This window comes from Denticeps clupeoides, unplaced genomic scaffold, assembly GCF_900700375.1.
Source record: "Denticeps clupeoides unplaced genomic scaffold, fDenClu1.1, whole genome shotgun sequence".
NCBI lineage: Eukaryota > Metazoa > Chordata > Actinopteri > Clupeiformes > Denticipitidae > Denticeps > Denticeps clupeoides.
The window spans coordinates 478101-505019 of record NW_021630086.1 but is presented as its reverse complement, the minus strand read 5'-3'; the positions used below and the strand labels follow the sequence as shown (position 1 = coordinate 505019).

The 26919-nt window shown below is 50.1% G+C and overlaps 1 protein-coding gene across 1 annotated transcript; it reads left to right on the top strand.

Annotated features, from left to right (window-relative positions):
• The first annotated feature begins 2823 nt into the window (after positions 1–2823).
• Positions 2824–22772, top strand: LOC114782625 (plexin-A1-like). The gene is made up of 23 exons (XM_028968505.1): positions 2824–3043; positions 5965–6061; positions 6380–6570; positions 8314–8465; positions 8549–8672; positions 8778–8914; positions 10063–10230; positions 10718–10811; positions 11199–11435; positions 12440–12583; positions 14166–14400; positions 15072–15220; positions 17112–17368; positions 17474–17540; positions 18245–18391; positions 18476–18635; positions 18714–18817; positions 18891–18987; positions 19265–19455; positions 19796–19965; positions 20052–20264; positions 20351–20501; positions 20605–22772. Exons 1-23 carry the CDS (start codon positions 2894–2896, stop codon positions 20698–20700), a joined length of 3531 nt encoding a protein of 1176 aa, XP_028824338.1. The 5' UTR covers positions 2824–2893; the 3' UTR covers positions 20701–22772.
• Positions 22773–26919: the final 4147 nt, after the last annotated feature.

Sequence of the window (26919 nt, the reverse complement as noted above, 5' to 3'; positions counted from 1 at the left end):
AACCCCTAACTCCACCTCTCTCCATCACTCCACCTCTCCATCTCTCTCATTTCCCCCTAACTCCACCTCTCTCTCACTCCACCTCTCTCTCATTTCCCCCTAACTCCACCTCTCTCTCACTCCACCTCTCCATCTCTGTCTCATTTACCCCTAACTTCCCCCCTCTCTCACTCCACCTCTCCATCTCTCTCTCTTTCCTCCTAACTCCACCTCTCTCTCACTCCACCTCTCCATCTCTCTCTCATTTATGGTGCTACTCCATGTTTGGCTTTGTAGGCCAGCATCAGTATTTTGAACCTGATGGTGCAGCTACTTGGAGCCGGTGGAGGGAACGTAGAAGAGGGGCGGTGTGGAGAACTTGGGGAGGTTGAAGATCAGTCGTGCTGCTGCGTTTTGTATGAGTTGTAGAGGTCGGATGATACATAGAGGTAGACCAGGCACACGTACCGTTTTCACACTTGTGTGTAATTATCTTCTTCATTAAAAACTGTGAATATGTATATGTGAGCAGTGAGTGTGACTCTCCACATCTCAGCAGCTCTGGTGTAAACACACGGCAGCGTTACGTTCTCTTATCTCCTTGGTGCCGGAACACCTTTTCCAAACAGACCCCGGGTTTACATTTCAGTTTATTTATGATGTTAATTGGTCATGAGTTATCCCGCCTCAATCCAATTACACCCAGCGCTTTTATCTCAGGAGTCTCTCTACACACCCTCACTCGCTCCTTGCACAGAGGACATTACACGGATTAACAGGTTCTCTCTCCCCAGCATGGACGCACTTGGCACATATAGAGTTAGGTTGAAATCAGGGGGTTCATTGGTACTATTCAGAAACTAAACCCTCTTTTATCAAACCCCTTGTTACAGGTCCTGATCTGATCTTAAAACCTCTGTTATGGGTCCTGATCTGAGACTAAATTACCTTTAAATAACCCTATAATTTTTTTAAATGTAGCATTTAATTAGAACAACAAATAACATTGTTTACAACAATGTCTTAAAACAACCCCCAAAAGAGAATTCCTTTTTTTGTAGATGTTCCTGTACATTTCATGTTCCCAACTCATGTTGATTAAGAAGAGTTATAACATGAAAAAAAGAGAATTGTTCTCTAATCGCTTGTTAATGGTCAGAACCCTTGATTGGGAAATGTGCCAGATGTAATGAGCTGCACTTGCAAATCAAATGTATATAAATCAAAGTTCTCCATGACAGCAGATAAACAGCGGAACACATTAAATCTGACCAGGCGGAAAATTGCTTGTGTAAGCGAACACACGCAGAAACAGGAGCGGGTGTGTGATGCTGCAGGGGGCGGGACCGACGTTGGCTGGCCAGGGACCGCCTTTTTGGGAGGCGGTCATTTGTAAATCGAACATGTGGGCGGTCCTGAGAGTTGCGCTCATTTTCATCACATGACTTTTACATTCAGGTTCCTCTTCGAGCCACATTCTGTAGAACCCTGCAGGGATAATGTTGTTCTTTAATGTCCTTAGCTGGAGGCTGAGGAACATCTCTGTGCCGTGGTTCTCTCGTCATGTTTATGTAGCTGTTAATTAGCTCCTCGCTGAGAAGAGTTCCGTCGCTCTGTTGATGTAGAGGAACACCGGGCGCAGCAGTCGAGAACCGTCTCTCGTTAATCGAGCCCAATACTTTCTTGTCTTTTGTCATCTGCTCATTTTTCGGTCCCGGTATCTCTGACCTAGTTTTGGCTGCTCCGCTGGGTTCCGTGTGTTGCTCACTGCCAGACGTGTTCTGTTGTTTCTCTCCCTCTGCCTCATTCCGCGTTATTATTCCGTGTTTAAAGCTGTAATCTCTCTCTCTCTCATCCCATGAGCAGATCCTCAGCTCTTCCACCTTGTTCTCCTCACGGCCTGTTAGGAGATCCTCTACTTTATTAACCGGCTGAATATCTCTGATGTTCCAGCTGGCTTTTATTGACTTTGAGGATATTGTAGCTTTTCATTAGCTGTTCCTCGCCGTGTTCCGCTGGGGAGGCCTGTAGAGAAGCGCCCGGAAAATTGCATCACACTCGATTTAATCAGTCGAGAGAGTGTGGCGGCGGATTAATAACCTAACTAACGCCTCCAGGCAATTAAAGCTGCCACGCCCACAGCCAGGATGACTGGGAGGGAGGGGCTTCAGTCCTCATTACATGTGATTGGACGCCGCTGGTGCAGAAATCTGGGCAGTGAACCAATAACTTTTTTTCGCTTTGTCAATCTCTCTTTATCTGAAACTAGATGTCAGGTGACATGGTTCTTCCTCTGCATCATGTGACTTCATCTTGACCCCTGCCACGTTTTCCTTGCTTTCCGGTCCACTATAGGATCCAGTTGAAGGTCTTGTTCATGGTTTTCAAAGCCTTAAATGGTCCCACCCTACATCTCCTGTCCTACAGGTCTCCCCCATCTGGGTGTTTGCGGTGCTGCTCTACTTGTGATATAAATGCCCCTCCCACTATGAGATTTAAACCAAGGCTCAGAACCCACCTGAGCTCCCAGGCCTTTTTAACACTTGTACCTATTTGATTTGATCATGTCCATTCTGATCAGCACTTTGGCGAGAACAAACTGTGTAAATACATTCTGTGTGGATGTCTGTAATGTGTCAGCATGGTGATTACCTGGCCGGCCCAGTGGTGCACCGCCGCGCCGACGCCCTCCTGCCATATTTGTTTACTTCACATATGGCATTTGCTCTGGGTGGCTGCCCGAGTTATCACAGGCTACAGCTGTCTGCACCATCAGGCCACCACCACTCATTTTACCTTCTGCTGCGTCTCACGCTCATTTTGACCTTTTTCCTCCATTAATCCCACCTCCCTTTTCCACCAGGAATGTCCCCAAATCCTGCCCTCTACCCAAATCTACATCCCAGTCGGAGTGATGAAGCCCATCACGCTCCTCGCCCGGAACCTTCCCCAGCCGCAGTCCGGCCAACGCAACTACGAGTGCATCTTCCACATCCAGGGCGCCGTCTACAGCGTCACAGCACTGCGCTTCAACAGCACCAGCCTGCAGTGCCAGAAAACTATGGTGAGGCTCTTCAGCTACTTACTCCTCTTTTTCATCCTTCTCATCATCGACCTCATGCTCCTCATGGTGCAAAGGTCTTGTTTTTGTATCTCTCTTCACCAGTGTTGTTGGATCTCCTTATTCTTTGCTCTGTCGCCCTTATCATTACTTAATACAGATAATTCTGCATCTTAACCCAAACTAAGCAGAAAAGGTAAAACACAGGACTGAGTGTGAATCAGCGCTGTTCGCAGGATGAATTGTTACCATTACCTTTAGTGGTCTGATTGATGCTGGATGGTGGGTCTCTGATGGTAGTTATAATAATAATAAAGTGAAGTGATTGTCATTGTGATACACAGCAGCACAGCACACGGTGCACACAGTGAAAGGTGTCCTCTGCATTTAACCATCACCCTTGGTGAGCAGTGGGCACCATGACAGGCGCCAACCCGGGGAGCAGCGTGTGGGGACGGTGCTTTGCTCAGTGGCACCTTGGCAGATCGGGATTCGAACCGCCAACCTTCTGATTACGGGGCCACTTCCTTAACCGCTAGGCCACCACTGCCCCAGGCAGTTTGGTGAAGTGTAGTGATGGTGTATTGGTGATACAAGTGTGTTGGTGTAGGGTGGTAGTAGCCTAGTGGGTATCGCCAGTTAACCCTAAGTTGCTCTAGGGGGGGACTGTCCTTGTAACTACTGATCGCTCTGGATAAGGGCGTCTGATAAATGCTGTAAATGTGGAGTGTAGTGATGTATTGGTGATATTGGTGTGTAGTGATTGTGTACTGGTGATGCTGGTGTGTACGTGGAGGGTAGTGATGGTGTATTGGTGATGCTGGTGTGTACGTGGAGGGTAGTGATGGTGTATTGGTGATGCTGGTGTGTTGGTGGAGTGTAGTGATGGTGTATTGGTGATACTGGTGTGTTGGTGGAGTGTAGTGATGGTGTATTGGTGATAGTGATGTGTATTGTTGATACTGGTGTGTTGGTGGTGGTGGTAAGTTATCGGTAGAATTTACATTATCGGCATTTGGCAGAATGACCAGAAGTCCTCGTTTCCCTGGACATGTCCTCTTTTTTAGTCCTGGAGATTGCTTTTGGCTGGGTTTTGGAGTAGATTTAAACATTCGTCATGTCATGGGCAACCTGCACGCCTCTTCACTACCACTCATGCAGCTGAAACATCTCTAGCAGCCCCCAGTCCTCCATGTATAACCACCCCATGCACTTGCACTAGTCAAAGAATCGCTAGTAAATCCAATCCAAATCTGGGCACCCTAGTGTTGGTAGTGTGTTGGTTGTTTGTTGTTAACACTGTGTGTGCATCAGTGTGTGTCTGTGTGTCTTGGTGATGATATCAGGGTCCTTTACATTCTCACTTCAGCTCAGATACATGAGAGTCGGTCCGACTCACTCTAGTTAGTAAAGTGAGAAGTAAAGATGGACGTGCTGAAAAATCTTCTGGACAGCAGCTGCCGAGTTTCCCAGGGAAAATGAGGATGGTCAGGAGGACCTGATAGGTTCCAATTAAAAGGCGACAGAGATAAAATGATGATAAATTGCAGTGGTGCAGTGAAGCATTGTATAGGGAGGGGTCATCAAATCAGGCAGAAGGAAAATATGTGGAAACTGAATTAGCGGATGGAGGCGGGGGTGACGGCACCGAAGCCCAATCTGGAAGAATCACGTCTGGTTCTTCTGATGTGATTACGTTGAGGGTGTGGCCTGTGATTGAAGGCCAAGGAGACAGCGTTTCTCTGCTGGCTTGTGGAATTATTACGGTTTTTTAAAGGAGATGAAGAACCATCATTTGGGCACGCACAGGAGAATGTGCGGTTCTGCTCCCAGCGGTGCCGCAACTGCTTGGCGTTTTTGTGAACATCGGCACTTTGGGAGCCGCCGCCCATCCCTCTGATCTATGGGCTTGCCAGCATCAGGCGTGTGGGGATACGTTGGGAGCTGCCCCTCTTCTGCTATTTTTGGTTTGCCATTTATTTCCCCTCCTCTTCTTAATTAAGGCGGGAGTGGGAGGAGGCGCAGGTGGGCTGGAGGATGGAGATGGAGGATGTACGAAGATGTAGTGGTGGAGGTTTCTGTCCTGTTTGGTGGTGCTCTGCTCCGCCCACCTGGGCCTGACCCTGGAGACCAATCACGCAGAGTAAAAACACTAATGCTGAAAACGAATGAAGGTGCAGCCGTGTTCCCCATTGAGGTCTTCCTGCTCTCCTGGGTTCCTGGATGTTCTGTGATTAATGACCCTCAGCGCATCTCCGCTTCGCCCCTCCTCACCTGCTACTGCTCTCTGCTGTTTTCTCCATGTTTGAGTCTTTATTCATGAGGATAACTGAGCAGAACAGTCAACAGTGTCGTGGACACACTACGAGAACAGCATGCCCTGTTGTTGAAGGTTTATGGAGAGGGTGGGTGGACTAATTTAGGGCTTTAAAGGTTAATTAGGCCCCTCCCATGAGTGAAATTGGTGTGGAGGCGGGGTCAGACAATAAGAGGAGCTTTTCTTGAGCCTGACCGGGTGGGCAGCACTGCACAAGGTTTTAAACCACAGGAACGTGGCCTTCGTGTGGGTTCAGTGTGATGATCATCAGTGCCATGGTCACATGGTCCATGGGGTCAGCTAATGACGTCTGGAAATGTGCACATTGACCACAATGTGGTGTCCCACCGAAATCAAATTATACTGAAGGAGGTCTGAAGGATGTAGGGACATGTGCACTGATGGGGTCGTGGTCATCCTGGCAGTGAGTCCCCCAACATGGATGCGGCGGCTGGGGTCAAATTTCACCAGTTTAAAGATTCACGTTTCGTGGAGTATGAGGGAGTTCTTGGTTTATCTGCTATAGAGGTGGAAAGATGCAACATCAGTGATTGCAAAGAGGACATCTCATGACGTTAAAAGTGTCTTCCTCCCTCTCCATGTCCAGTACGACTATGAAGGGAACAGCCTGAGCGACCTGGCGGTGGACCTGTCAGTGGTCTGGAATGGGAACTTCGTCATTGACAACCCCTCCAATATCCAAGGTACGTTGACTCCTCCTCGGTGTCCTCCTTCTGGCTGCGTTTCTCGCTCCCACAAAAACACACCAGGTTCCGAACCAGAGCGCCACGCCCTCGGGGACCCACGTTCCATCAGTAGAATATGAAGTCCCAGTGTTGAGAACCTCTGAACAGGCTGAGTTCTCCGTCTCTGGCAGACGGGGTCTAGAGTGGGAATGTTAATGTAATTAAATCATTCATTTGGCTCCGTTTAATTAGCGCTCGGCTACTTTTAAGCTTAACCGCGGCGAATCAGATTAGCAGCACTGCTGCTCTTCTTCATGAATGGATGTGGTGTTCCAGCTCACCTGTACAAGTGCTTCGCCCTGCGGGGGAGCTGTGGGAGGTGTCTGAAGGCCGACCCCCGCTTCGACTGCGGCTGGTGCGTCCAGGACAGGAAGTGCTCGCTGCGCCAGGAGTGCTCCGCACCCGAGAGCAGCTGGATGCACGCCGCCACGGCCGCCAGCCGCTGCACCCACCCCAAAATCTCCAAGGTAACCGCCACTGCAGCTCCACTTCTTTACGAACGGGGAAAAAGTGAAACGCTGCAGCACAGCACACGGCGACACAGTGAACTGTCCCCTCAGTGCCTTGATCAAGGGGACAACTTCCCTATCCTCCGTACGCTGCTCTGTTCCATCAGCAGTAAACTGACCCCACCAACCTGCACAAATCTCCACAAATTCCCCCTTTACACCCGCGCAGCGCCGTCTGAGAGCAGCTCTGGAGAAGCGATAAGCTCGGCATGCTGGGTAATTGATGGTGACGCGGCGTCTAATCTGGTTCTCACGCTTGTCTCTGTCACCATTCACCATTCGTCTCTAACCATTTCTAACCGTTCCCCATTCATCTCTAAAGAACATTCTGATTCAGGATCAGCTGCTGCTGCGCAAACACAATCGCCACCTCAATCACCCCCAAACCACAACACTGAACCCAGACCAGTGCGCACACACACACTCACACACACACACACACACACTCACACACAATCACACACAATCTCACACACAATCACACACACAATCACACACACACTCACAATCTCACACTCTCACACACACTCACACACACACACACACACACACACACTCACATACTAACACACACTCATACAGACCCACACACACTCACACACACCCACACACTCACACACACACTCACACACACTCACACACACACTTACACACACACTCACACACACACAATCTCACACACTCACACACACACACACACACACACCCATACACACACACTCACGCACAATCACACACACACACTCACACACACACACACACACACACTCACATACTAACACACACTCATACAGACTCTCACACACACACACACTCACACACTCACCTACTAACACACACTCACACAGACCCACACAGACCCAGCAGGAGAAGAGCAGTCCTTGAGGAACGTTCCTGACACTCTTGCCTGGTGTTACGTCACGTCCGTGTGTGTATGTTTAATCAGTGGATGCAGAATAGAGCAGCAGCTCCACGCTGCCGCATGAAATATTAATGTTCGCTGAAATAAATAAAATAAAACCCAAACACTCGTTATTCTCGCTCACGGCCCGGTTTCCGCTCCTTCCCCGGGAATAAAAGCTTCATTGTTTAAGAATGGCTGCTCTGGGTTCTGTTTGAATCTGCTGAGCGATGTGGGAGCCAAACAGAACATTTTCAGTACGGGGCAGAACCTGTACGAAGTTGTGAGGTGTAGAAGGAATTTAAATGAGTTCTGAGTCGGATGTGAAAATATGGGCTCTTAATGTCACCTTCAGCTCAACCTTTCTTATTTATAGCTGGCTTTGTAGGTCCAGTGCTGATCTTCAAATCCCAGAATCCTCTGGGCTCGTCCTCCACACATATGAACAGGCTGAAATGCTTTTATTGAAGGATGAGCGTTGTCGGGATGGGAGGTGTGGTGGCGCGATTTGCTCGGCCAGTATTACCCATAATCACCTCCTGGCGGCGGGCCACCACACATCAGTCACCGTGTTTGTTTTGTCACGCCACACCTGTCCTGGTTACCGGGGATTATCCGGCTAAATAAATCACATTACCGCAACAGCAGCGGGGCGGTAATACGTTTCAATTACAGGCCATTTTTCTTCATTATCAAAAACATCAATCTGATTCAGTCATTTCCTGATGAGAGTCGAGAACCCACAAACACTCGTCAGAAGTCACGTGACCGTGTTAACGCCTTCGTCCTACGTTCCGCAGGTCTTCCCTGAAACAGGGCCCAAGCAGGGCGGAACCCGCCTCACCATCACCGGAGAGAACCTGGGCCTGCACTTCCAGGACATCCGCTCCGGGGTGCGGCTGGGGGCGGTGCCGTGCGTTCCGCTGCCGGAGGAGTACGTGAGCGCCGAGAGGTAAAGCACGTGGCCGCTGGTGTTCCTGAGCTGGAACCTCCGGCGGTTCTGACGCGTTCCCGCGTTCCTCTCTGCTCCGCCAGGATTGTGTGCGAGCTGAGCGACGCCACCGCGTACCCCGCCCAGCAGGCCGCCAGTCTGGAGGTGTGTGTGAAGGAGTGTCACCCTGAGTACCGAGCGCTGAAGCCGCGGGCCTTCACCTTCGTGGTACGTGCCACCAATCAGGAGAACCTCCTCCGTGGTGCCTACAAAGTGCAGAGCATTCTGGGAAGTCAGTAATGGCTGACCTTGATGGTGCTGCCTATTTTCCAGTCTCCCTTCTTCACCCGCGTGGTGCCGGTGCAGGGTCCCCTATCCGGTGGCACCAGGGTCACCATCGAGGGCAGCCACCTAAACGCCGGCAGCGCCGTGTCAGTCAGTGTTGGCCGACAGCCCTGCCTCTTCGAAAGGTGAGTTCCACCCCAGGGCCGGTTCCTTCCGCGTTCCTGGAAGTGTGTTGATGGGAACCGGGCATCACCAGAGTCAGAACCGAACTTCCACCAGCGCCGGGCTCCAGATGGGAGGACCGTGCCGACTGGAGAAGACGACTCGGCGTTCCTACGGCACGTTTTCATCCTGGAAGTGTGTTGATGGGAACCGGGCATCACCAGAGTCAGAACCGAACTTCCACCAGCGCCGGGCTCCAGACGGGAGGAGACGACTCGGCGTTCCTACGGCACGTTTTCATCCTGGAAGTGTGTTGATGGGAGTCAGAACCGAACTTCCACCAGCGCCGGGCTCCAGACAGGAGGACCGTGCCGACTGGAGAAGATGACTCGGCGTTCCTACGGCACGTTTTCATCCTGGAAGTGTGTTGATGGGAGTCAGAACCGAACTTCCACCAGCGCCGGGCTCCAGACAGGAGGACCGTGCCGACTGGAGAAGATGACTCGGCGTTCCTACGGCACGTTTTCATCCTGGAAGTGTGTTGATGGGAAGTCAGAACCGAACTTCCACCAGCGCCAGGAGGACCGTGCGGACCCTAACCCTGAAGAAGACGACTCGGCGTTCCTACGGCACGTTTTCATCCTGGAAGTGTGTTGATGGGAGTCAGAACCGAACTTCCACCAGCGCCGGGCTCCAGACGGGAGGAGACGACTCGGAGGGTGTCTGTTTTTCTTGCTCCGCTTCGTCTCCTGTGGCTCCGGATGGTAATTCCGTTCCACATCCCAACATTCCTCCGCACTCGTATTTATTCGGCGCTGTTGTTGGTTCTGACAGCCGCCCTGTCGACAGTATCTGTGCTCTGCTGAGGCCCGGTTCCCATGGAAACGTGTTGAGGAGACTCCGGCAGCGGAGGCATGACTCCACTCGGAATGAGGTGGAAAATCCTGCTGGAACATCAGAGTGGCGCCCTGTTGTTAGTGAAGATGGGACTTCACAATCGAACACGCGCAGCAGCACTGGCTGCATGGTTGCCAGCGGCAACCAGATTTTATCAAATGGCGACTGCGGGCCGCCGGCTCTGCTGACCAGGGGAAAAAACATTTTGTACAAATGAAAATGTTCTTTGTAAAACGATGTAATGAGTCTCCTCTTCTTCTGTCTCCTGCCTCAGGAGGTCCTCCAAGGAGATCATTTGCACGACCCCAGCAGGACTGACTACAGGCAGCACGTCCGTCACGGTGGACATCGACTCTGCTGAGCTGCGTAACCCTGAGGTCAAGTTCAACTACACTGACGACCCCACCGTCCTCAGGATCGACCCCGACTGGAGCATCGCGAGGTGGGGATATAGGTGGAGCTCAGGCTCATGTCATGTGACCAGTGAAGCTCAGGACCACGCCCCCCTCCATTTGTTGAACCTCAGGAGCGTCTGATCAGATTTGAGTTTGTTTCTCTTTGCTGCTGCACATACAGACATGTGGATTCAAGGTACGAGCAGCTCTGGTACCTGCTCAGGGTCCTACAGACTTCGCTTCAGGATCCAGTTCTCACCTGAGCTCTGATTTCTCCTGTCCTAAGTGATGATTGGCAGCTCTTATTTTGCACAGGGCTGATCAAAGCAGCCAATTAGACAAATTTTCAGGGAACATCAAGTATCTAATCTCATTATCTCGTCTCCAATAGGTGTCTTCACTCCAAACTGGAGACTAATTAGTCATCGGCCCTGAGCCGCCGCTGTCATGTCGCTTTGTCTGTCAAGATCCTGTCACTTATTTCCAGCTGCATGGTGAATTATTTCCTGAAATGATGTTTTGCTTCGCCCACAGTGGCGGGACGCTGCTGACCATCAGCGGCACCAACCTGGCCACCATAAAAGAACCCAAAATCAGGGCCAAGTACGGCTCGGCCGAGTCCTTCCATGTGAGTAGCACCTTCCTGATGACTGCAGCTCTGTTATAAAGGACAGGGACACCAGAGCAGTGCAGGCAGATGTAAAATGTCACACGAAGAGGGAGTTGCTCACCCCGGAGGCTCAGCTGACCTTCTGCCCAGCGGCACCTTGGGTAAAGCCTGTATTTGAAGTGAACACTGGGAGATAAGCCGTGTCTGGGTGGAGATTAAAGAGCTCAGCTCCATGTTACAGGTAGCTTGTTCTTTATTGACTCGTCCCAGTTGGAGACCATCTGTTTGCCAACTGGAGTTCAAGCGGAGAACACAGCACCCTGCCAGCTGCAGCCGGCTCCATGCCGAGTTCTCCACCAATAACCTGCTCACATCTCACCCTGTCTGAATGTCTTCATCCTCCAGAACTGCACCATACTCAACAACTCACTGATGGTGTGCCTGGCACCAGCCCTCGACGACTCTGAGAGGGTCTTCTCAGAGACAGGCAGCAGCCCTGATGAGATCGGCTTCTACATGGACAACGTTCAGGCCCTGGTGGTGGTCAACGAGAGCTTCAGCTACTACCCAGACCCGGTGTTTGAGCCCCTCAGTCCATCCGGAGTCCTGGAGCTGAAGCCCGCTTCGCCACTCATCCTCAAGGTGATTCATTACTCACGATGACAGGGAGGCGTGGTTCTCCATCCAGATCCAGATCAGAACTGATCAATCCCACCTCTTTACAACTGGAAAAACTCACCTTGTAATTTAATCGTTTTTATCAATCCGTGTCTAGTGGCTGTAAAAACTGCTGCGTTAAACCTGGGAAGAAATTCGAAATCCGGTTGCGTAGACTTGGAAAGATTTAGCTGTGAAACGTTTAACGCCGTGAATCATGAGATCCAACCCGACGAAGCTCAGTGTTGAGTGTTTTCTGATGTTCCTTCATCCAATGAAGACTGTCGATGCGCCTGATGACGGATGTTGGGGTATCAAGGCGAGCCTTGCAGGGTTGCAGGGCTGCAGAACGTCCTACGTTATCGGTGGCATCATCACTACTGAGCTCGGCAGGGCGCTCCACTGATTCTCCTCTCGGTCATTATCCTTGGTGCTGAATAGCAAAGTGCCGGCGGCAGAGAGGAGCTGAAAGCCTTTTTGAGTTCAGCAAACAAAGCTGCACATTGCTGTGATGCTAACTGATGTGTAAAAGGGAGCGTGACGAGTGTCACTTCTTTGTTAAATGAGAATTTATTAAGCGGAGCTCTTTGCGTAATGGCAGAATGGCCGCGCCCCGCCTGCTTTCACGTGGAAGAACCGAATAAATAAATAAATAGAAGCACCCTGTGCATTAGCAAAGCAGCGGGAATCAGAAAATGCAATTTGCTGCTGTAATCAGAGATTTTTTTGTGTGCGTTTCTCTCTCCACACAATTAATTTCCATCTAATTTGATCCTGGCTTGGTGGTGCGAGGCAAATGATAGAAAACCAACTGTGCATTTAGAAAAGTGCCCAAACCCCACCAAACCCTGCAGCCCCACCTACCAACTCCATCTGAGGAGCAACCTTTGATGGTCCTCTTCCTGCTTCCCCTTGCATCATCTGACCTCATATGTCCACATTCGAAAGAATACTAAAAAGTTGGCACTGATGTTCACTTCCTGTTAAAGGGCCGTAACCTCATCCCTGCGGCGCCAGGAAACTTCAGGCTGAACTACACTGTGTTCATCGGAGAGACACCATGTATCCTGACTGTCTCTGAGAACCAGCTGCTGTGTGAGTGGCCCAACCTGACCGGCCAGCATAAAGTCACGGTACGTGAAGAAACAGACCACCACAGTCCTTCTTCAGTCCTCCACAGACCCCCACAGATCTCTACAGACCACTACAGACCTCCACAGTCCACCACAGACCATTATCATGTATTACTTTGCACCACCATAGACCACCACAGTTCTTCTTCAGTCCTCCACAGACCCCCACAGATCTCTACAGACCACTACAGACCTCCACAGTCCACCACAGACCACTATCATGTATTACTTTGCACCACCATAGACCACCACAGTTCTTCTTCAGTCCTCCACAGACCCCCACAGATCTCTACAGACCACTACAGACCTCCACAGTCCACCACAGACCACTATCATGTATTACTTTGCACCACCATAGACCACCACAGTTCTTCTTCAGTCCTCCACAGATCCCCACAGATCTCTACAGACCACTACAGACCTCCACAGTCCTCCGTGATCCCCCACAGACTACTGTCATGGGTTGCTTCATGCCACCAGTCCACCATAGACTACCACAGACCACATGTGACACACCACAGCACAACACCCATTGCACACTGTGAAATGTGTCCTCTGTACCCTTGGCGATCAGTGAGCACCATGATAGGCACCCAGGGAGCAGTGTGTGGGGACGCTACCTTCATCAAGGGGACCTCAGTGGCACCTTGGCAGGCCAGGAAGGGAAATGGAAATGGATAAGGAAACGTGTCCACTTCCTTACCCACTAGTCCACGACTGTCCCACAGTCCTATCACATACAACCATGGTCCTCCTTGGTCCTTCACGTCCCACCACAGACCACCACTGTCAGCCACATGTTCACCACAGACCTCAACAGACCACTAACATGTATTACTTTGCACTACATTCCAGTGCTGCTCTGCAACTGCTCCACAGTTTTGTTATCTGTTGTGTATCTGGAGAAGGAATCCAGGGCATAACTGGGTGCTTGTGCACTGGTGCTAGTGCTCAGTCTGGGGTTCAGCTGTGTGCCCGTGCCTCAGCGTTCTGACCTACATACGGCCGCCCCAGTGGGCACTTGGCGGAGTCGTGGCTCCACCCCCCAGTGTGCACAGCTGTGCTCTTGCGGCCCCGAGAGTTTCAGCGCCGCCTGGCTTCTTCTTCGGTCCCTTTGATCTGGACGACTCTGGTGCTGACCGGAGGCTTTGGCTGAAGCTTGAGGCGCATTTTAATGAGTGAGAAGAACTTTATTTTACAGAAACGTCCACTTCATGGGTGAACAGGACTGTGAGAACGCAGCTGCTATTTATTTACATTTACATTTACAGCTTTTTATCAGACGCCCTTATCCAGAGCGACTTACAATCAGTAGTTACAGGGACAGTCCCCCTGGAGACACTCAGGGTTAAGTGTCTTGCTCAGGGACACAATTGTAGTAAGTGGGATTCGAACCTGGGTCTTCTGGTTCATAGGCGAGTGTGTTACCCACTAGGCTACTACCACCCATTTCTATTTAGCCAAAAACCAGAATGTCTCAATGGGCTTAACAACCACTACAGACAACACCCCTCAAACCTAGACCCTCTGTGGACCCAAGTCGTCCATGTCCACACCTCTCTGTTCTCCTCATGACCCGCAGGTCCGGGCGGGGGGCTTCGAGTTCTCGCCAGGAGTGCTGCAGATCTACTCCGACAGCCTGTTAACACTTCCTGCCATCGTTGGCATCGGGGGTGGCGGAGGGCTGCTGCTGGTGGTCATCATCATGGTTCTCATCGCCTACAAGCGCAAGAGCCGCGACGCAGACCGCACCCTGAAACGGCTGCAGCTGCAGATGGACAATCTGGAGTCACGAGTCGCCCTGGAGTGCAAGGAAGGTATAACACAGAATTACACGTTGGTGTGTGTGTGTCTGTGTGTGTGTGTGTGTGTGTCTTTAATTTGGATCTCTGGTTCTGGCCACTCTTCCTGATGCATTTGCCGGATCGCAGGCCATTATAATCGGCCGCTATCTTGGGAGTCGTGACTTCATCCAGCTTTTTCTGAACAAATCTGCTGTCAAGCAAGGATGGAGACACAGACAAAGCTGGAGATGACTGAGAACGAGGCACTCAGCAGGAGATGTGTTACGTCCATTTTTACTGTGGTGTGACGCTGCTTCTTCTGGATTTGGAGCGGTGTCCCTCAGGGTTCTGTTGCCTCCTTTATGTGCTCATGTATGAACTTTAAAGTGAAAAGTGAAGTGATTGTCACGGTGAAACGTGTCCTCTGTATTTAACCATCGCCCTTGGTGAGCAGTGGGCAGCCATGACAGGCGCCTGGGGAACAGTGTGTGGGGACGGGACCTTCATCAAGGGGACCTCAGTGGCACCTTGGCGGATCGGGATTCGAAATGCAACCTTCTGATTTACGCGGCCGCTTTTTTAATTGCTAGGCCACCACTGCCCTTTAGCAGTCACATGATCAAGGGACCGTAATCCAGTGGTCAGATGAGAAGTTGGAAGATAGTGTGGACCCCAGTTTTGTTTTAACTCCTTTTCTTTTTCAGCATTTGCAGAGCTCCAGACTGACATCCATGAGCTGACACAGGAGCTGGATGGAGCAGGCATCCCCTTCCTTGATTACCGTACCTACGCCATGAGAGTCTTGTTCCCAGGCATTGAAGATCATCCTGTTCTCAAGGAGATGGAGGTACGGGTCAGTACTCTTCTCACCATGTTTTATACAACAACAACAACAGCTATTTCTTATGTAGCCCATAATCACATACTGTACATCTCAATGGGCTTTGACAGGCCCTACAGGTGACCCTTCTGTACAAGGAAAAACTCCACAGAAAAAAACAGGTCTATTTGAAGATCCCTGACGGTTTAGTTGTTACGGTGGTGGTGGCTGTGGTGACCCTCTGTCAGTTGTCTTGTCAGCAGTTCTATGCTTGACTAGGTGACTGTAATAAAGTGGACAAGGTAATTGACACTGTCTGGGATTTTTTTGTGGAACCTACCAAATGCCTCAATGCTGGCGCTACGCCCATCTAGCTCTTCAAATGCCCCAATACTATCGCACTTACTTACATTTATATTTGTGGCATTTGGCAGAAGGCCTTCTCCAGAGTGACTTACAACGCTACTGGGAGCCAGTGGAGGTAGCGTAGCAGTGGGTGGTGTGGGAGAATTTGGGAAAACCAGTTGTTCTGCTGCATTCTGTATTAGTTTAGAGGTCAGATGGCATTCAGAAATAGATTTGCAAGGAGGGAGTTGGCAGTAATGCAGTCGTGAATTTACTAGGGACTGAACGAGTCTCTTGGCGGCCTGTGTTGATAGATAAGGGCGGATCTGTCTGATATTGTAGAGAAGGAATCTACATAAGTGGGAAAGATTGGTGATGTGAGTCAAGAAAGTTGTCTCCCTACCTTGCTACACCTTCCAGTTCTTCAAACACCCCAGTACTCTCTCCCTACCTTGCTACGGTGTCTAGCTCTTCAAAGGCCCCAATACTGTCTCCCTGCCTTGCTATGCCGTCTAGCTTTTTAAATGCCCCAATATGTCTCCCTACCTCGCTATGCCTGTCTAGCTCTTCAAACACCCCAATACTTTCTCCTTACCTCGCTATGCCCGTCTAGCTCTTCAAATGCCCCAAGATAGTCTTCCTACCATGTTACGGCCTTCTAGCTCTTCAAACGCTCCAATACTGTCTCCCTACCCCGCTATACCTGTCTAGCTCTTCAAATGCCCTAATACTGTCTCCCTTATGCCTTCTAGCTCTTCAAACATCCCAAAACTGTCTCCCTACCTCACTAAGACCATCTGTCTCTCCTAACCCTTCTATACCCTTTCTCTACCTCACTACATTTACATTTACAGCATTTACCAGACGTCCTTATCCAGAGCGACTTACAATCAGTATTACAGGGACAGTCTCCCTGGAGCAATTTAGGGTTAAGTGTCTTGCTCAGGGACACGATGGTAGTAAGTGGGATTTGAACCCGGGTCTTCTGGTTCATAGGCGAGTGTGTTGCCCGCTAGGCTACTACCACCCACTACACCTGTCTATCTCTCCAAAGGCCCAAATACTGTCTCTCTTTCTCACTATGCCTGTTTCTCCTAGCCCTTATAAACTGTCTCTGTCCACTCACTCACTCTCCTCTCCTGTCCTCTCGTGTCTTTATGTTTACTGCAGTGTTTTTTTTAGTATGGCTGGTTTGATTGGCACTGCCGCTCTGTGCTGTGACCTGTCCGTGTCAAGGTTCTGTTCTGTGCAGGTAAATTGCTCTTTACTTGATGCTGGGTGCTGCTGTTAAAAGGAATCAAGGCCGCAGCTGAGCTGAAGGTTCCATTGTGCTGAGTTCTGTGTGGGTGAATGAACACCAGCCAATTAAGTATAAACATCTTCTACTGTTCTGTCAGTCGAGCTTCTTTAATTAGCAGTGTTCCAATTCTTCTAAAAGAATGTCCACACGTACTGCCTGGGTTCACACGGTTCATACTGGGTTCTGCACAGTTCTGCACATCTTCTCAATGAGTCAATTAGGTCAACAGAACAAAATTTCTGCTGCATTTGACATTCTGGATCTTCTGTCTTTGCTCAGCTGTCAGCCAATGTGGAGAAAGGTCTGACACTCTTTGGTCAGCTGCTGGCCAAGAAGCACTTCCTGCTGACCTTCATCCGCACGCTGGAGGCGCAGCGTTCCTTTTCCATGCGTGACCGTGGGAATGTGGCGTCTCTCATCATGACGGCGCTGCAGGGGGAGATGGAATATGCAACTGGCGTCCTCAAACAGCTGCTGTCGGACCTCATCGATAAGAACCTGGAGAGCAAGAACCACCCCAAACTGCTGCTGCGAAGGTACGAGCGGCCACGCACGCAAACACACACGCCGGTCAGGATTAATCTCTGGCTCGTGATTAATGCTCGGACGGAGTCGCCATTTTTACTTTCTGTCTGTTGCAGGACGGAGTCTGTTGCTGAGAAGATGCTGACAAACTGGTTCACCTTCCTCCTCTACAAGTTCCTCAAGGTAAACCACCACGGCCCCCTGTTTCTGGGTCCGTGTGAAAGGCAGCTCTGTCGAGATCTGTGTGTGAGTTTGGCTCCTCCCCCCTGCCGTCGTCATCGTCGGTGCAGGAATTGGGGCTAATTTCAGAGACAGGCGTGCAGGGGTGACGACAGGAGCTCATTCCCTTGCTCGTTAGCAGCTGTCTGGCTAATTAGCGCAGATGCTAATGAGACGCTGACAGCGTGTGGTGTGGGTGGGGTTTGAAAACCCCAGGGTGGTGGTGGGCACCGTAACTAGGTAAACCGCGCTATAAGGTCCAAATGAAGAAGGAGAACCCACCATAGAGCAGGAATATCAGACAGAGTTCTGGCGGTCTGGTTTACTTCTGCAGAAGTTACTCTCAGTCGTAACCTCAGACAGAGGAAGGCGAGGAAGTCGTTCTGTACGGGATTCACCACGTTCCAGAATAATCTGAGACTTCAGTGGGGGGAGACCTCAACATGCCTCCTGATGAAGAGCAACATTTTACACCCAGCTTCTCTGCCAGGAATCCACATCTTCTACTTAATCAGGTTCCACGTCATCTCGTCCTGCATCTTGTTCTGGAATATTGCAGACCTGGTTGCTGGATATTGTCAAGATCTACTTCTGATCTGATTTTGGTGAGATGATCTGACCAGCTAATTTGGTGTTTCTAATTCTCTCTCTCTCTCTCTCTCTCTCAGGAGTGTGCTGGGGAACCTCTCTTCATGCTTTATTGTGCCATGAAGCAGCAGATGGAGAAAGGTCCCATCGACTCTATAACGGGTGAGGCACGATATTCCCTCAGCGAAGACAAACTCATCCGTCAGCAGATCGACTACAAGACTCTGGTCAGTTCTGTGAAAATGGCACCATAAAATGAACTAAAACCTTTTTTCCCCCCAACTCTTCATGTGTTTTCTTCTGCTCCTCAGACTCTGCACTGTGTGACCCCAGAGAATGAGAACGGCCCGGAGGTGACAGTGAAATGCCTGAACTGTGACACCGTCACCCAGGTGAAGGAGAAGCTGCTGGACGCCGTGTACAAGGGAAGCCCGTACTCCCAGCGGCCCAAGGCTGGAGACATGGATCTTGGTGAGCTTCTGTGGATTGTGGGAACGTTCGAGGGTAAACATGCTTGTTGAATGTTATCTGGCTCTCTTGTGGTTCTAGAGTGGAGACAGGGCAGGATTGCCCGGATCATCCTGCAGGACGAGGACGTCACCACAAAGATTGACAACGACTGGAAGCGTCTCAACACGCTGGCTCACTACCAGGTAAGGCGGAGTTACGTCCTGAGCTCTGCTACTGATTGGTGGCCTGGACTGTTAAGTCATGTGATGTCTTCAGGTGACAGATGGCTCCATCATTGCTCTGGTGCCGAAGCAGAACTCCGCCTACAACATCTCCAACTCCTCCACCTTTACCAAGTCTCTTAGCCGATACGGTAAGCAGCTCCTCCACTCTCTCTTCATGCGTCCTCCATCATGGGGGATTTTAGTCTTTGTTGTCCAGGACGCAGGATCATTGATGCCGACTCCTCATTGTCATGGCAACTCAGATTAGAGCAGCTTGCTTTTTGACAGGTGAAGCTCTGAAAATGTCACCACTCTGGACATGATGAGCTACTCCACACCGTTCCTCAACTCTTTGTCTTTGTGTGATGTTATAGCTCCAGGGAGAATGTTCTTATCACTCAAGGTCCATGACTAATTTGTCCTCAGAGAGCATGCTGAGGACCGCGAGCAGCCCGGACAGCCTGCGCTCCCGGACACCCATGATCACCCCCGACCTGGAGAGCGGCACCAAGCTCTGGCACCTGGTCAAAAACCATGACCATGTGGACCAGCGCGAGGGTGACCGCGGCAGCAAGATGGTGTCTGAGATCTACCTCACCCGTCTCCTGGCAACTAAAGTAAGAGGAAAACATGACTGTTCCATCAGTAACCAAACTCAACTGACCCTCTGACCTTCTCCTCCCAGCCGATGGTTCTGCTCTTCATTTGTTCTGGAAGGGAGAATGGGGAAAATGTTTATATTTATCGGTCTGACTGTGAGGGCTGGACCGGTGAACATGATGGAGGTTCTCCATCATTTAGTGGGATTTGGCTGCCACCAAAATTAGCCTAAAAAGTTCCAAAATGCAGAGCACCAGCGCTCTCTTCCACATCATGGAATTAGGATATGAAATTCTAGATTTTGACCTGAGGAACATCAGACAGGGTTCTGCGGTCTCACAAGTTCCTGTATCCCAGGGGACGCTGCAGAAGTTTGTGGACGATTTGTTTGAGACCATCTTCAGCACGGCACACCGGGGCAGCGTGCTGCCGTTGGCCATCAAGTACATGTTCGACTTCCTGGATGAGCAGGCGGACAAACACCAGATCTCCGACTCGGACGTGCGCCACACCTGGAAGAGTAACTGGTGAGTCTGGAGCCGTTTCTTCACACGTCCACACATTTCCTCCATCGTCATCATCACCATCATCTTCCTCTCCTCCCTCCTTCCAGTTTGCCTCTTCGTTTCTGGGTGAACGTCATCAAGAACCCGCAGTTTGTCTTCGACATCCACAAGAATAGCATCACGGACGCCTGCCTGTCTGTGGTGGCCCAGACCTTCATGGACTCCTGCTCAACATCTGAACACAAGCTGGGCAAAGACTCGCCGTCCAACAAGCTGCTCTACGCTAAAGACATCCCCAACTACAAGAACTGGGTGGAGAGGTGGGTTCCACACATCAGCTTCTCCTGGATTTCTTCTGAATTCTCCCCTCACTGTCTGTCCCCTGCCCTCCCATGACCCCATGCAGGTACTACTCGGACATCTCACGCATGCCGGCCATCAGCGACCAGGACATGAGTGCATATCTGGCGGAACAGTCGCGCCTTCACCTCGACCAGTTCAACAGCATGAGCGCCCTGCACGAGATCTACTCCTACATCGTCAAGTACAAGGACGAGGTGAGCATCATCTCACACGTCACCTACAGCATCTCATTCAAACATCAGCGGGGACGAGTCTCCGTAATTCTGGGTCTTCTTCTGGTTCTGTGTTCCTCTGTAGATTCTGTCAGTGCTGCAGAAGGACGATCAGTCCCGGAGGCAGAGACTCCGCAGTAAACTGGAGCAGGTCATCGACACCATGGCTCTGAGCAGCTGAGAGTCAGGAGGCTCCGCCTCCTCCTCCACCGCCACACTGCAGGCCAGCAGCAGAGGGCGGAGCCAACAGAGGAACACCGAGGGGCGGAGCAGACATATGAGCGCTGGCCTTCAGCGGAACTCTGGCTTTCAGTGGAGGGCGGAGCCAACAGAGGAACGCTGGGGGGCGGAGTCAACATATGAACGCTGGTCTTCAGTGGAAGGCAGTGGTGACAGAGAAACGCTGGCCTTCAGTGGAGGGCGGAGCCAATAGAGGAATGCTGGCCTTCGGAGGAGCAACAGAGGACCGCTGGGGGGCGGAGCCAACAGAGGAATGTTGGGGGGCGGAGTCAACATATGAACGCTGGCCTTCAGTGGGAGACTTCCTCTCACATTTCTTCCCATTTGAAGCGTTTGGTTGAAGTGGAGAAGATGCTGCCGGGCGCTCCATGTCCACCTCTCCAGGACTCCATCTACGTGTTTTATTTATTACCGAACTATCCAGTCGCGCCAGTCTCCTCCTACTTGTGTTAATGCTGAATTTGCACAAATCACAGGAACTGAATATAAATATATAGAGAGATATAAATCTATAAATACAACTGCTTCTTTCAGATCTGTGAAAATGAACCAGTTTCCATTTTATCGTAGATTTTATGAATTTTATATTGCAGAGACTAAAAAAAATGAAGAAAAAGAACTTGTCCTGTGCCATGTTTGATTTTAATGTTTAGTGCTTAATTTAGATGGTAAATTTGATATATTTTCAATGTTGAAATGATTCATTAGAATTCCAATTATGAAGTTGCAGTGGGGATGGACAGAGCCTCCTCACCCTCACAGAGGCCATGACGCTTGACCTCGACCCGGCCAAGATCCCCAATGGAGTCACCATCTGAGTGGTGGTGCATCCTGCTGCTTCAGTTCCAGTTCGTTACCGCAGCTTTTTCACTAACGTCTTCACTGAGGTTTTATTATTTAATGAAGCTCTGGTTTTTATCTTCATATAAAAACTCGGCTCCATCAGCCTTTATCTCAGATCCTGAGAGGCCTTGAGCTCAACTTTCCACAGTTTCTCTTAGTTCTTCACAAACTTTCCAAAAGTTGCATTTTAAAAGATTTATGAATCTTTGTCTTGATCCGGTTCCTCGCTCAGACTGTGGTCAGATTTTTATTATTTCATATTTCTGCTGTGAAGTCGTTGCTCCGCTGCTGTGTTTGTTGTTCTGCTTTGGTCCTTTGATCCAGTGCAGCATGTTGATCTGCAGTGAAGATGCCTCAACATCAGGCCGCCGGTTCGGACCAAACGGGGATATTTCGGGAACTCAGAAAAGGAAATCAAAGTCCAGCCTGTTCTTCTGCCTTCCCATTACATTTTTTAAAAATGAATATCAGGGTTTGAGTCGGGTGGTGGTTTCATGGACTCTGTTCTGCTACCTTTCTTTGCTCTTCCTGCTTTAGGCTTTGGCCGCTCGATGTGTGTGTTGGTGTAAAGTGTTTCGGGAAGCTTCTTTGTATTTTCCGTTACCTTCTGATTCGACTTCTACTATTGAATGTTCCTCCTCCTCCCGTCTCCAGGGCTACAGCAACTTGAACTTAAACAGGGTTTCTGACTGGACCTTCGTAATTCATCCATCTACCGATCCAGCTCTCAGGACTGTTCTCCGCTTATTTTTGATATGAATTTCCTGAAGTTCTGGGACGGCTCCTCCATTTTTTACTTCTTTATTCCGATGCTCCAAGACGCAACAGTGAGTCGACAAATAAACGAGCCCAACAACGTGCCTTTCCGGCTCCGCCCTCACTCGTCATGTGACCTTACCCACAATGCACCACTCAGCCACGGCCATCGGAACCCTCACCATCTCACTGGGGTTTCTGTTATTTAGAAGAAGAGCTTTCAGGAGGAGCGAGCTGAAGAATTTTACTACTTTATGAAACCAGATCTTTTTAAGAGTTCAGACTTGAATCAGCTGTGACAGGCAGGCTGTTTAAAGCTCATTGTGTACATTTTCTGCTCTTTCTATTTTGCAGATTTAATACTGTAAATAAAAGTCATGCATCACAGGAAGATTAAACATTTTTTTAGTAAAAGCGTTTTTGTCTGCTTCTTTCTTGGATCGATTTGGAGCATCATGGGACATCACTGACCGAACTGCAAATGTACCAGATGGTTCAAACCCACAGCCTTCCTACTTCTGTAAATTAGATGACAGGAACAGGGTCCAGATCTCTGTCTGAAGGTGGGGATTCGGTAATCTGGCCACGTATCTGTCAGGCAGTGATGCAGTACCTGGTGCTCTGGTCTACACTGTCTGCACAGTCCACCTTGCACACTTTATGGTGTATACTTCAAAGTGCACTTTACACCAAACAAAGAGAACACTGCTGTGTCTACTACAAACCTGCAGATAAAACTGATCTAAAGCTGGTTCTTCTGGGCTCCCTCTGTCCCCCTCTATCGTGTGTTTTAATGACGCGGTTCTTCTGCTTTCTTCTCCCTGGCCTACTGCAACCACGATGGCGGCACGCTAGGTCCTGACCATACTGCATTTTTTTGTAAAATAATTGGGTAAAAGTGGTTATAACCATCAAAATCATGGACCAACACCTTTACAATCATCAGCAACAATCGTCACGGCGCATGTGGCAGGAGATCCAGACCATCACAAGCTACAAGACAACACATCAGGCCTGCAGCGGCGACCCCTCCCTGCCAGGTGAGCTGAACGACATCTGCATGGATTGAGGCAGGGCGGAGTCGTCTAAGGTCGCAGGTTCGAACCCCGATCCGCCAAGGTGCTACTGAGGTCCCCTTGACGAAGGTCCCGTCCCCACACGCTGCTCCCCGGGCGCCTGTCATGGTGCCCACTGTCACCAAGGGTGACGGTTAAATACAGAGGACACGCTTCACCGTGCAATAAACTGTGTTTTAGTTTAATTCAGTGCAATTTTTTGGTCATTTTTGTGTAATATACAACATTTTATATATATATAAAATGTGTGTGTGTTTTCGCATTATGGGGCGGTCTGTGTGAAATAGTATTGTAATACACTGTATACTGTTGTACTGAGAAATCTCTCTTGAATCTTGTATGCTGTCAGCAGCAGCAACGTTTCTCCTCCACTCTTGTCTACTTAGTCATAGGAAAGGCAGCAGAAAGCAAACTGGGAGAAGTTCCACCTTCACTGATCTGCTGGCCGGAGGACGGAGCAGGAGGAGAAGCATGAGGTCGGTCCAGGTCAGAGAGCAGGAGCATGATGGCGAGGAGAAATGAGTAACAGATTCAAAAATCTGCGTATCCCACCTGCGTGTGCAGAACCTTGCGGCCACGGAACCTCTGAGAGAATGAGATGAAGAGCAGCTGCTTTCATCCTGGTCTCTGGTTCCTGCTGCTGCCTCGGCTGCTCAATATTACAGAGTCAAATCAGTCCAATCTGACAGGAAACAAAGAGAATTCACAATTAAAATTTGAATGAAGAGAACATGGTGGAGAACTTCCTCTACCAGACATGAAAGAACATGGTGGAAGATCTGTTTGAAGAATCTGTACCTGAAACCACATCTTCATCATCATCTCTCTCCTTCAATAATGCATGGAGCCACAATTTATATCGGTTCCTCACTGAGTTCCTCAGTAGCAGTGCACGCAGTGCAAACATGGGGAGATCCTGAACTTTGAACTGTGAGGTGTAAAATGACTGACAATGGCCATGTTCTCCTGTGAAGCTTCATTCTTCAGTTAGTCACATTAATCTGAACCTCAGTGGTGATGGTGCAGCTCCAGCTCCAAGAGAAGTCCCTGTGTTCATGACACAGAGTCCAACCCAGCCGAGGGAAGAGGGGTGTCAGTTGAAGCCACCACAGCCAAATGGTAACCGGGGGCAACAGGTTAGCAGACCCACAACCTGGACCACCTGAATGCCTGGAGCGCAGACCAGACACCCTTCTGTGGACCAGCTTACCCGTCCCACCAGCCACCCAGTCACAAAGGCAGGAGAAGTGAGGTGGTCCAGAATGGGAAGATGCTCAGTGAAGAAGTGCAGAGAGGAGGTGGCTCTACACCTGATTTACATCCCGGGTTCTGCTCCATGATGGATGTACGCGTCTCTTCTGCAATAAATGATTTAGTGTACAGAACACATGCTGTCCCTAATGCATGCTGGTAATGGTGGTTTATTGGGGAATCTCCCATCACCAGAGACCCCCACCTCTGGGGCCGCAGCTGAAACCCCCACCAACGACCCCCAGTGCCTGACCTACATTGTGCATCCTCTCATTAGAACGCTACCTATTCATCACATGATGGCAGGGACCCCCAAGAGGACAGAGAAGAGGACAGAACGTCCTCACGCTAAAGAGCCGCAAGTGAGAACCAGAGGGCTGGTGAAGACCATGAATCACCGAAGGCCCAGCGGTGCCGACCTCTGTATGACTGCAGACGTTTTATTTTCATTTCACCTTCTTCTGTGCTCACCTAGTCGGACTTTAATAAAGAACCGCCTGCATTCTCCTGTATATCACAGTGGAACCATCAACAAGAACCATCGCATGGAATCACATCTTCACAAATTTTACATCACAAAGGGGTGTGGTCTATGAAATGCATGCTGGGCCACTGGAGGTAAAGAGCAGCGGAGATGTAATGGGCATGGCACCAGTTTTAAACCAAACACACAAGACCTGAGGAGGTTTTTATTACTGTCGCCTGGTTAACATGAAGAAGGTACACATGCAACTGACATTAACATCAGGAGAACATGCTAGATCACAGCTCACAGTTGTCCAGGCTAAACGGACCATGGTCTCCATCTGTGGCCCTGTTCGGTGGAGGCTCAGAACCCAGAGTAAATGCTGAAAGTGAGGAGTTAGTGGCGTGACCTCCACTCAGCAGCTAACGCGTCCCTCTGGAGCGCCTACATAATTACTTTCCTACTTTATCCAGAGCCAGGAGAGCTGCTGCCCCTCATGAGGATCCTTCCCAAAAGTGGACTGAGCTTTAAATCTGTGGGGACCCCAGCCAGGGAGGGGGACTCCCTGGAGCTGACTGGTCTCAGCTGACTGGTTCTGACCTTCATTTGTTCAAGGGCAGAGAAGAAAATGTTCTAGAGCTCAGGATTTGTAGGGAATTTAAACAGATTAGAACCTGTACCACCTTCACACACCACCATTCACCACTATTGAGCAGTGGTTGCCTAGCGGTTAAGGAAACCAGTAACCAGTAACCAGAAGGTTGCCGGTTCGAATCCCGAACCACTGAGGTCCCCTTGATGAAGGTCCCGTTCCCACACACTGCTCCCCGGGCACCTGTCATGGTGCCCTCTGTCACCAAGGTGATGGTTAAATACAGAGGACACGTTTCACCGTGTCACCGTGTGCTGTGCTGCAGTGTTTCACAATGACAATCACTTCACTTTCACTATTGGACTACCTGAGTCGTGTGATCAGCAGAGCTGGAATTATGGGTAGTTTAGGACCACTGATTTGAGGATTGGTCACCTTGCCTGACCTTCACACAAGCCTGTTTTCACATCTGCTGTCAGCTTCAGTGGGAGAAACACGAGGGTTAAATACAACATCTCTAGAGGTGTTACCTGTATCTCCATTGCTTTCTTCTTGCTGCCATCATTTCTTCACAAGGTCCCTGTGTGATGTGTTTCATGAGACCTGCTGCTGTGACTTGAACTCAGTTTGGTCTTTGATCGGTGCAGGAGTTGGACGTTGTCTTTGAATTCGTTCTCCTCATACCTCCCAGAGGTCCCTCTCAGGTGGGCTTCAAACACGGCTTTCATGCTCCTTACCTCCTCTCCTTCTCAGTCTGGGTTTTCAGGATGTGATGGTGAGGAGATGTGGACAGTTACAGTTTACCTTTATAATGAGGCTCCTTTTTTTAGGCTCCAGTCACATGACCACCCTGTTCCCCCGGCGCCAGAGAACTTGGAGGGAGGGTCTCAGCAGGTCAGAGGTCAAGAGGATGTTGGAATGTTTTAGTTTGTGTGTAGAAGGCGCGATCCTGATCTCTAGGTGTATATAAGAAGGTGTGTGTGTGTGTGTTTGGCGGTGGCGTGGCGCGGTGTGATGAAGGTCGGTGACGCGCCCAATCTGCCGCATTTTCTGCTCCTTCAGTTTGACGGCGTGGTTTAGCGTGCCAGCTCTCATTTGTCACCTCTGGTATCCTGGAGCCAGCAGCCTGTGGTTCTGGTGCTGTGTTGTGAGTGTGTGTGAGTGTGTTGTGAGTGT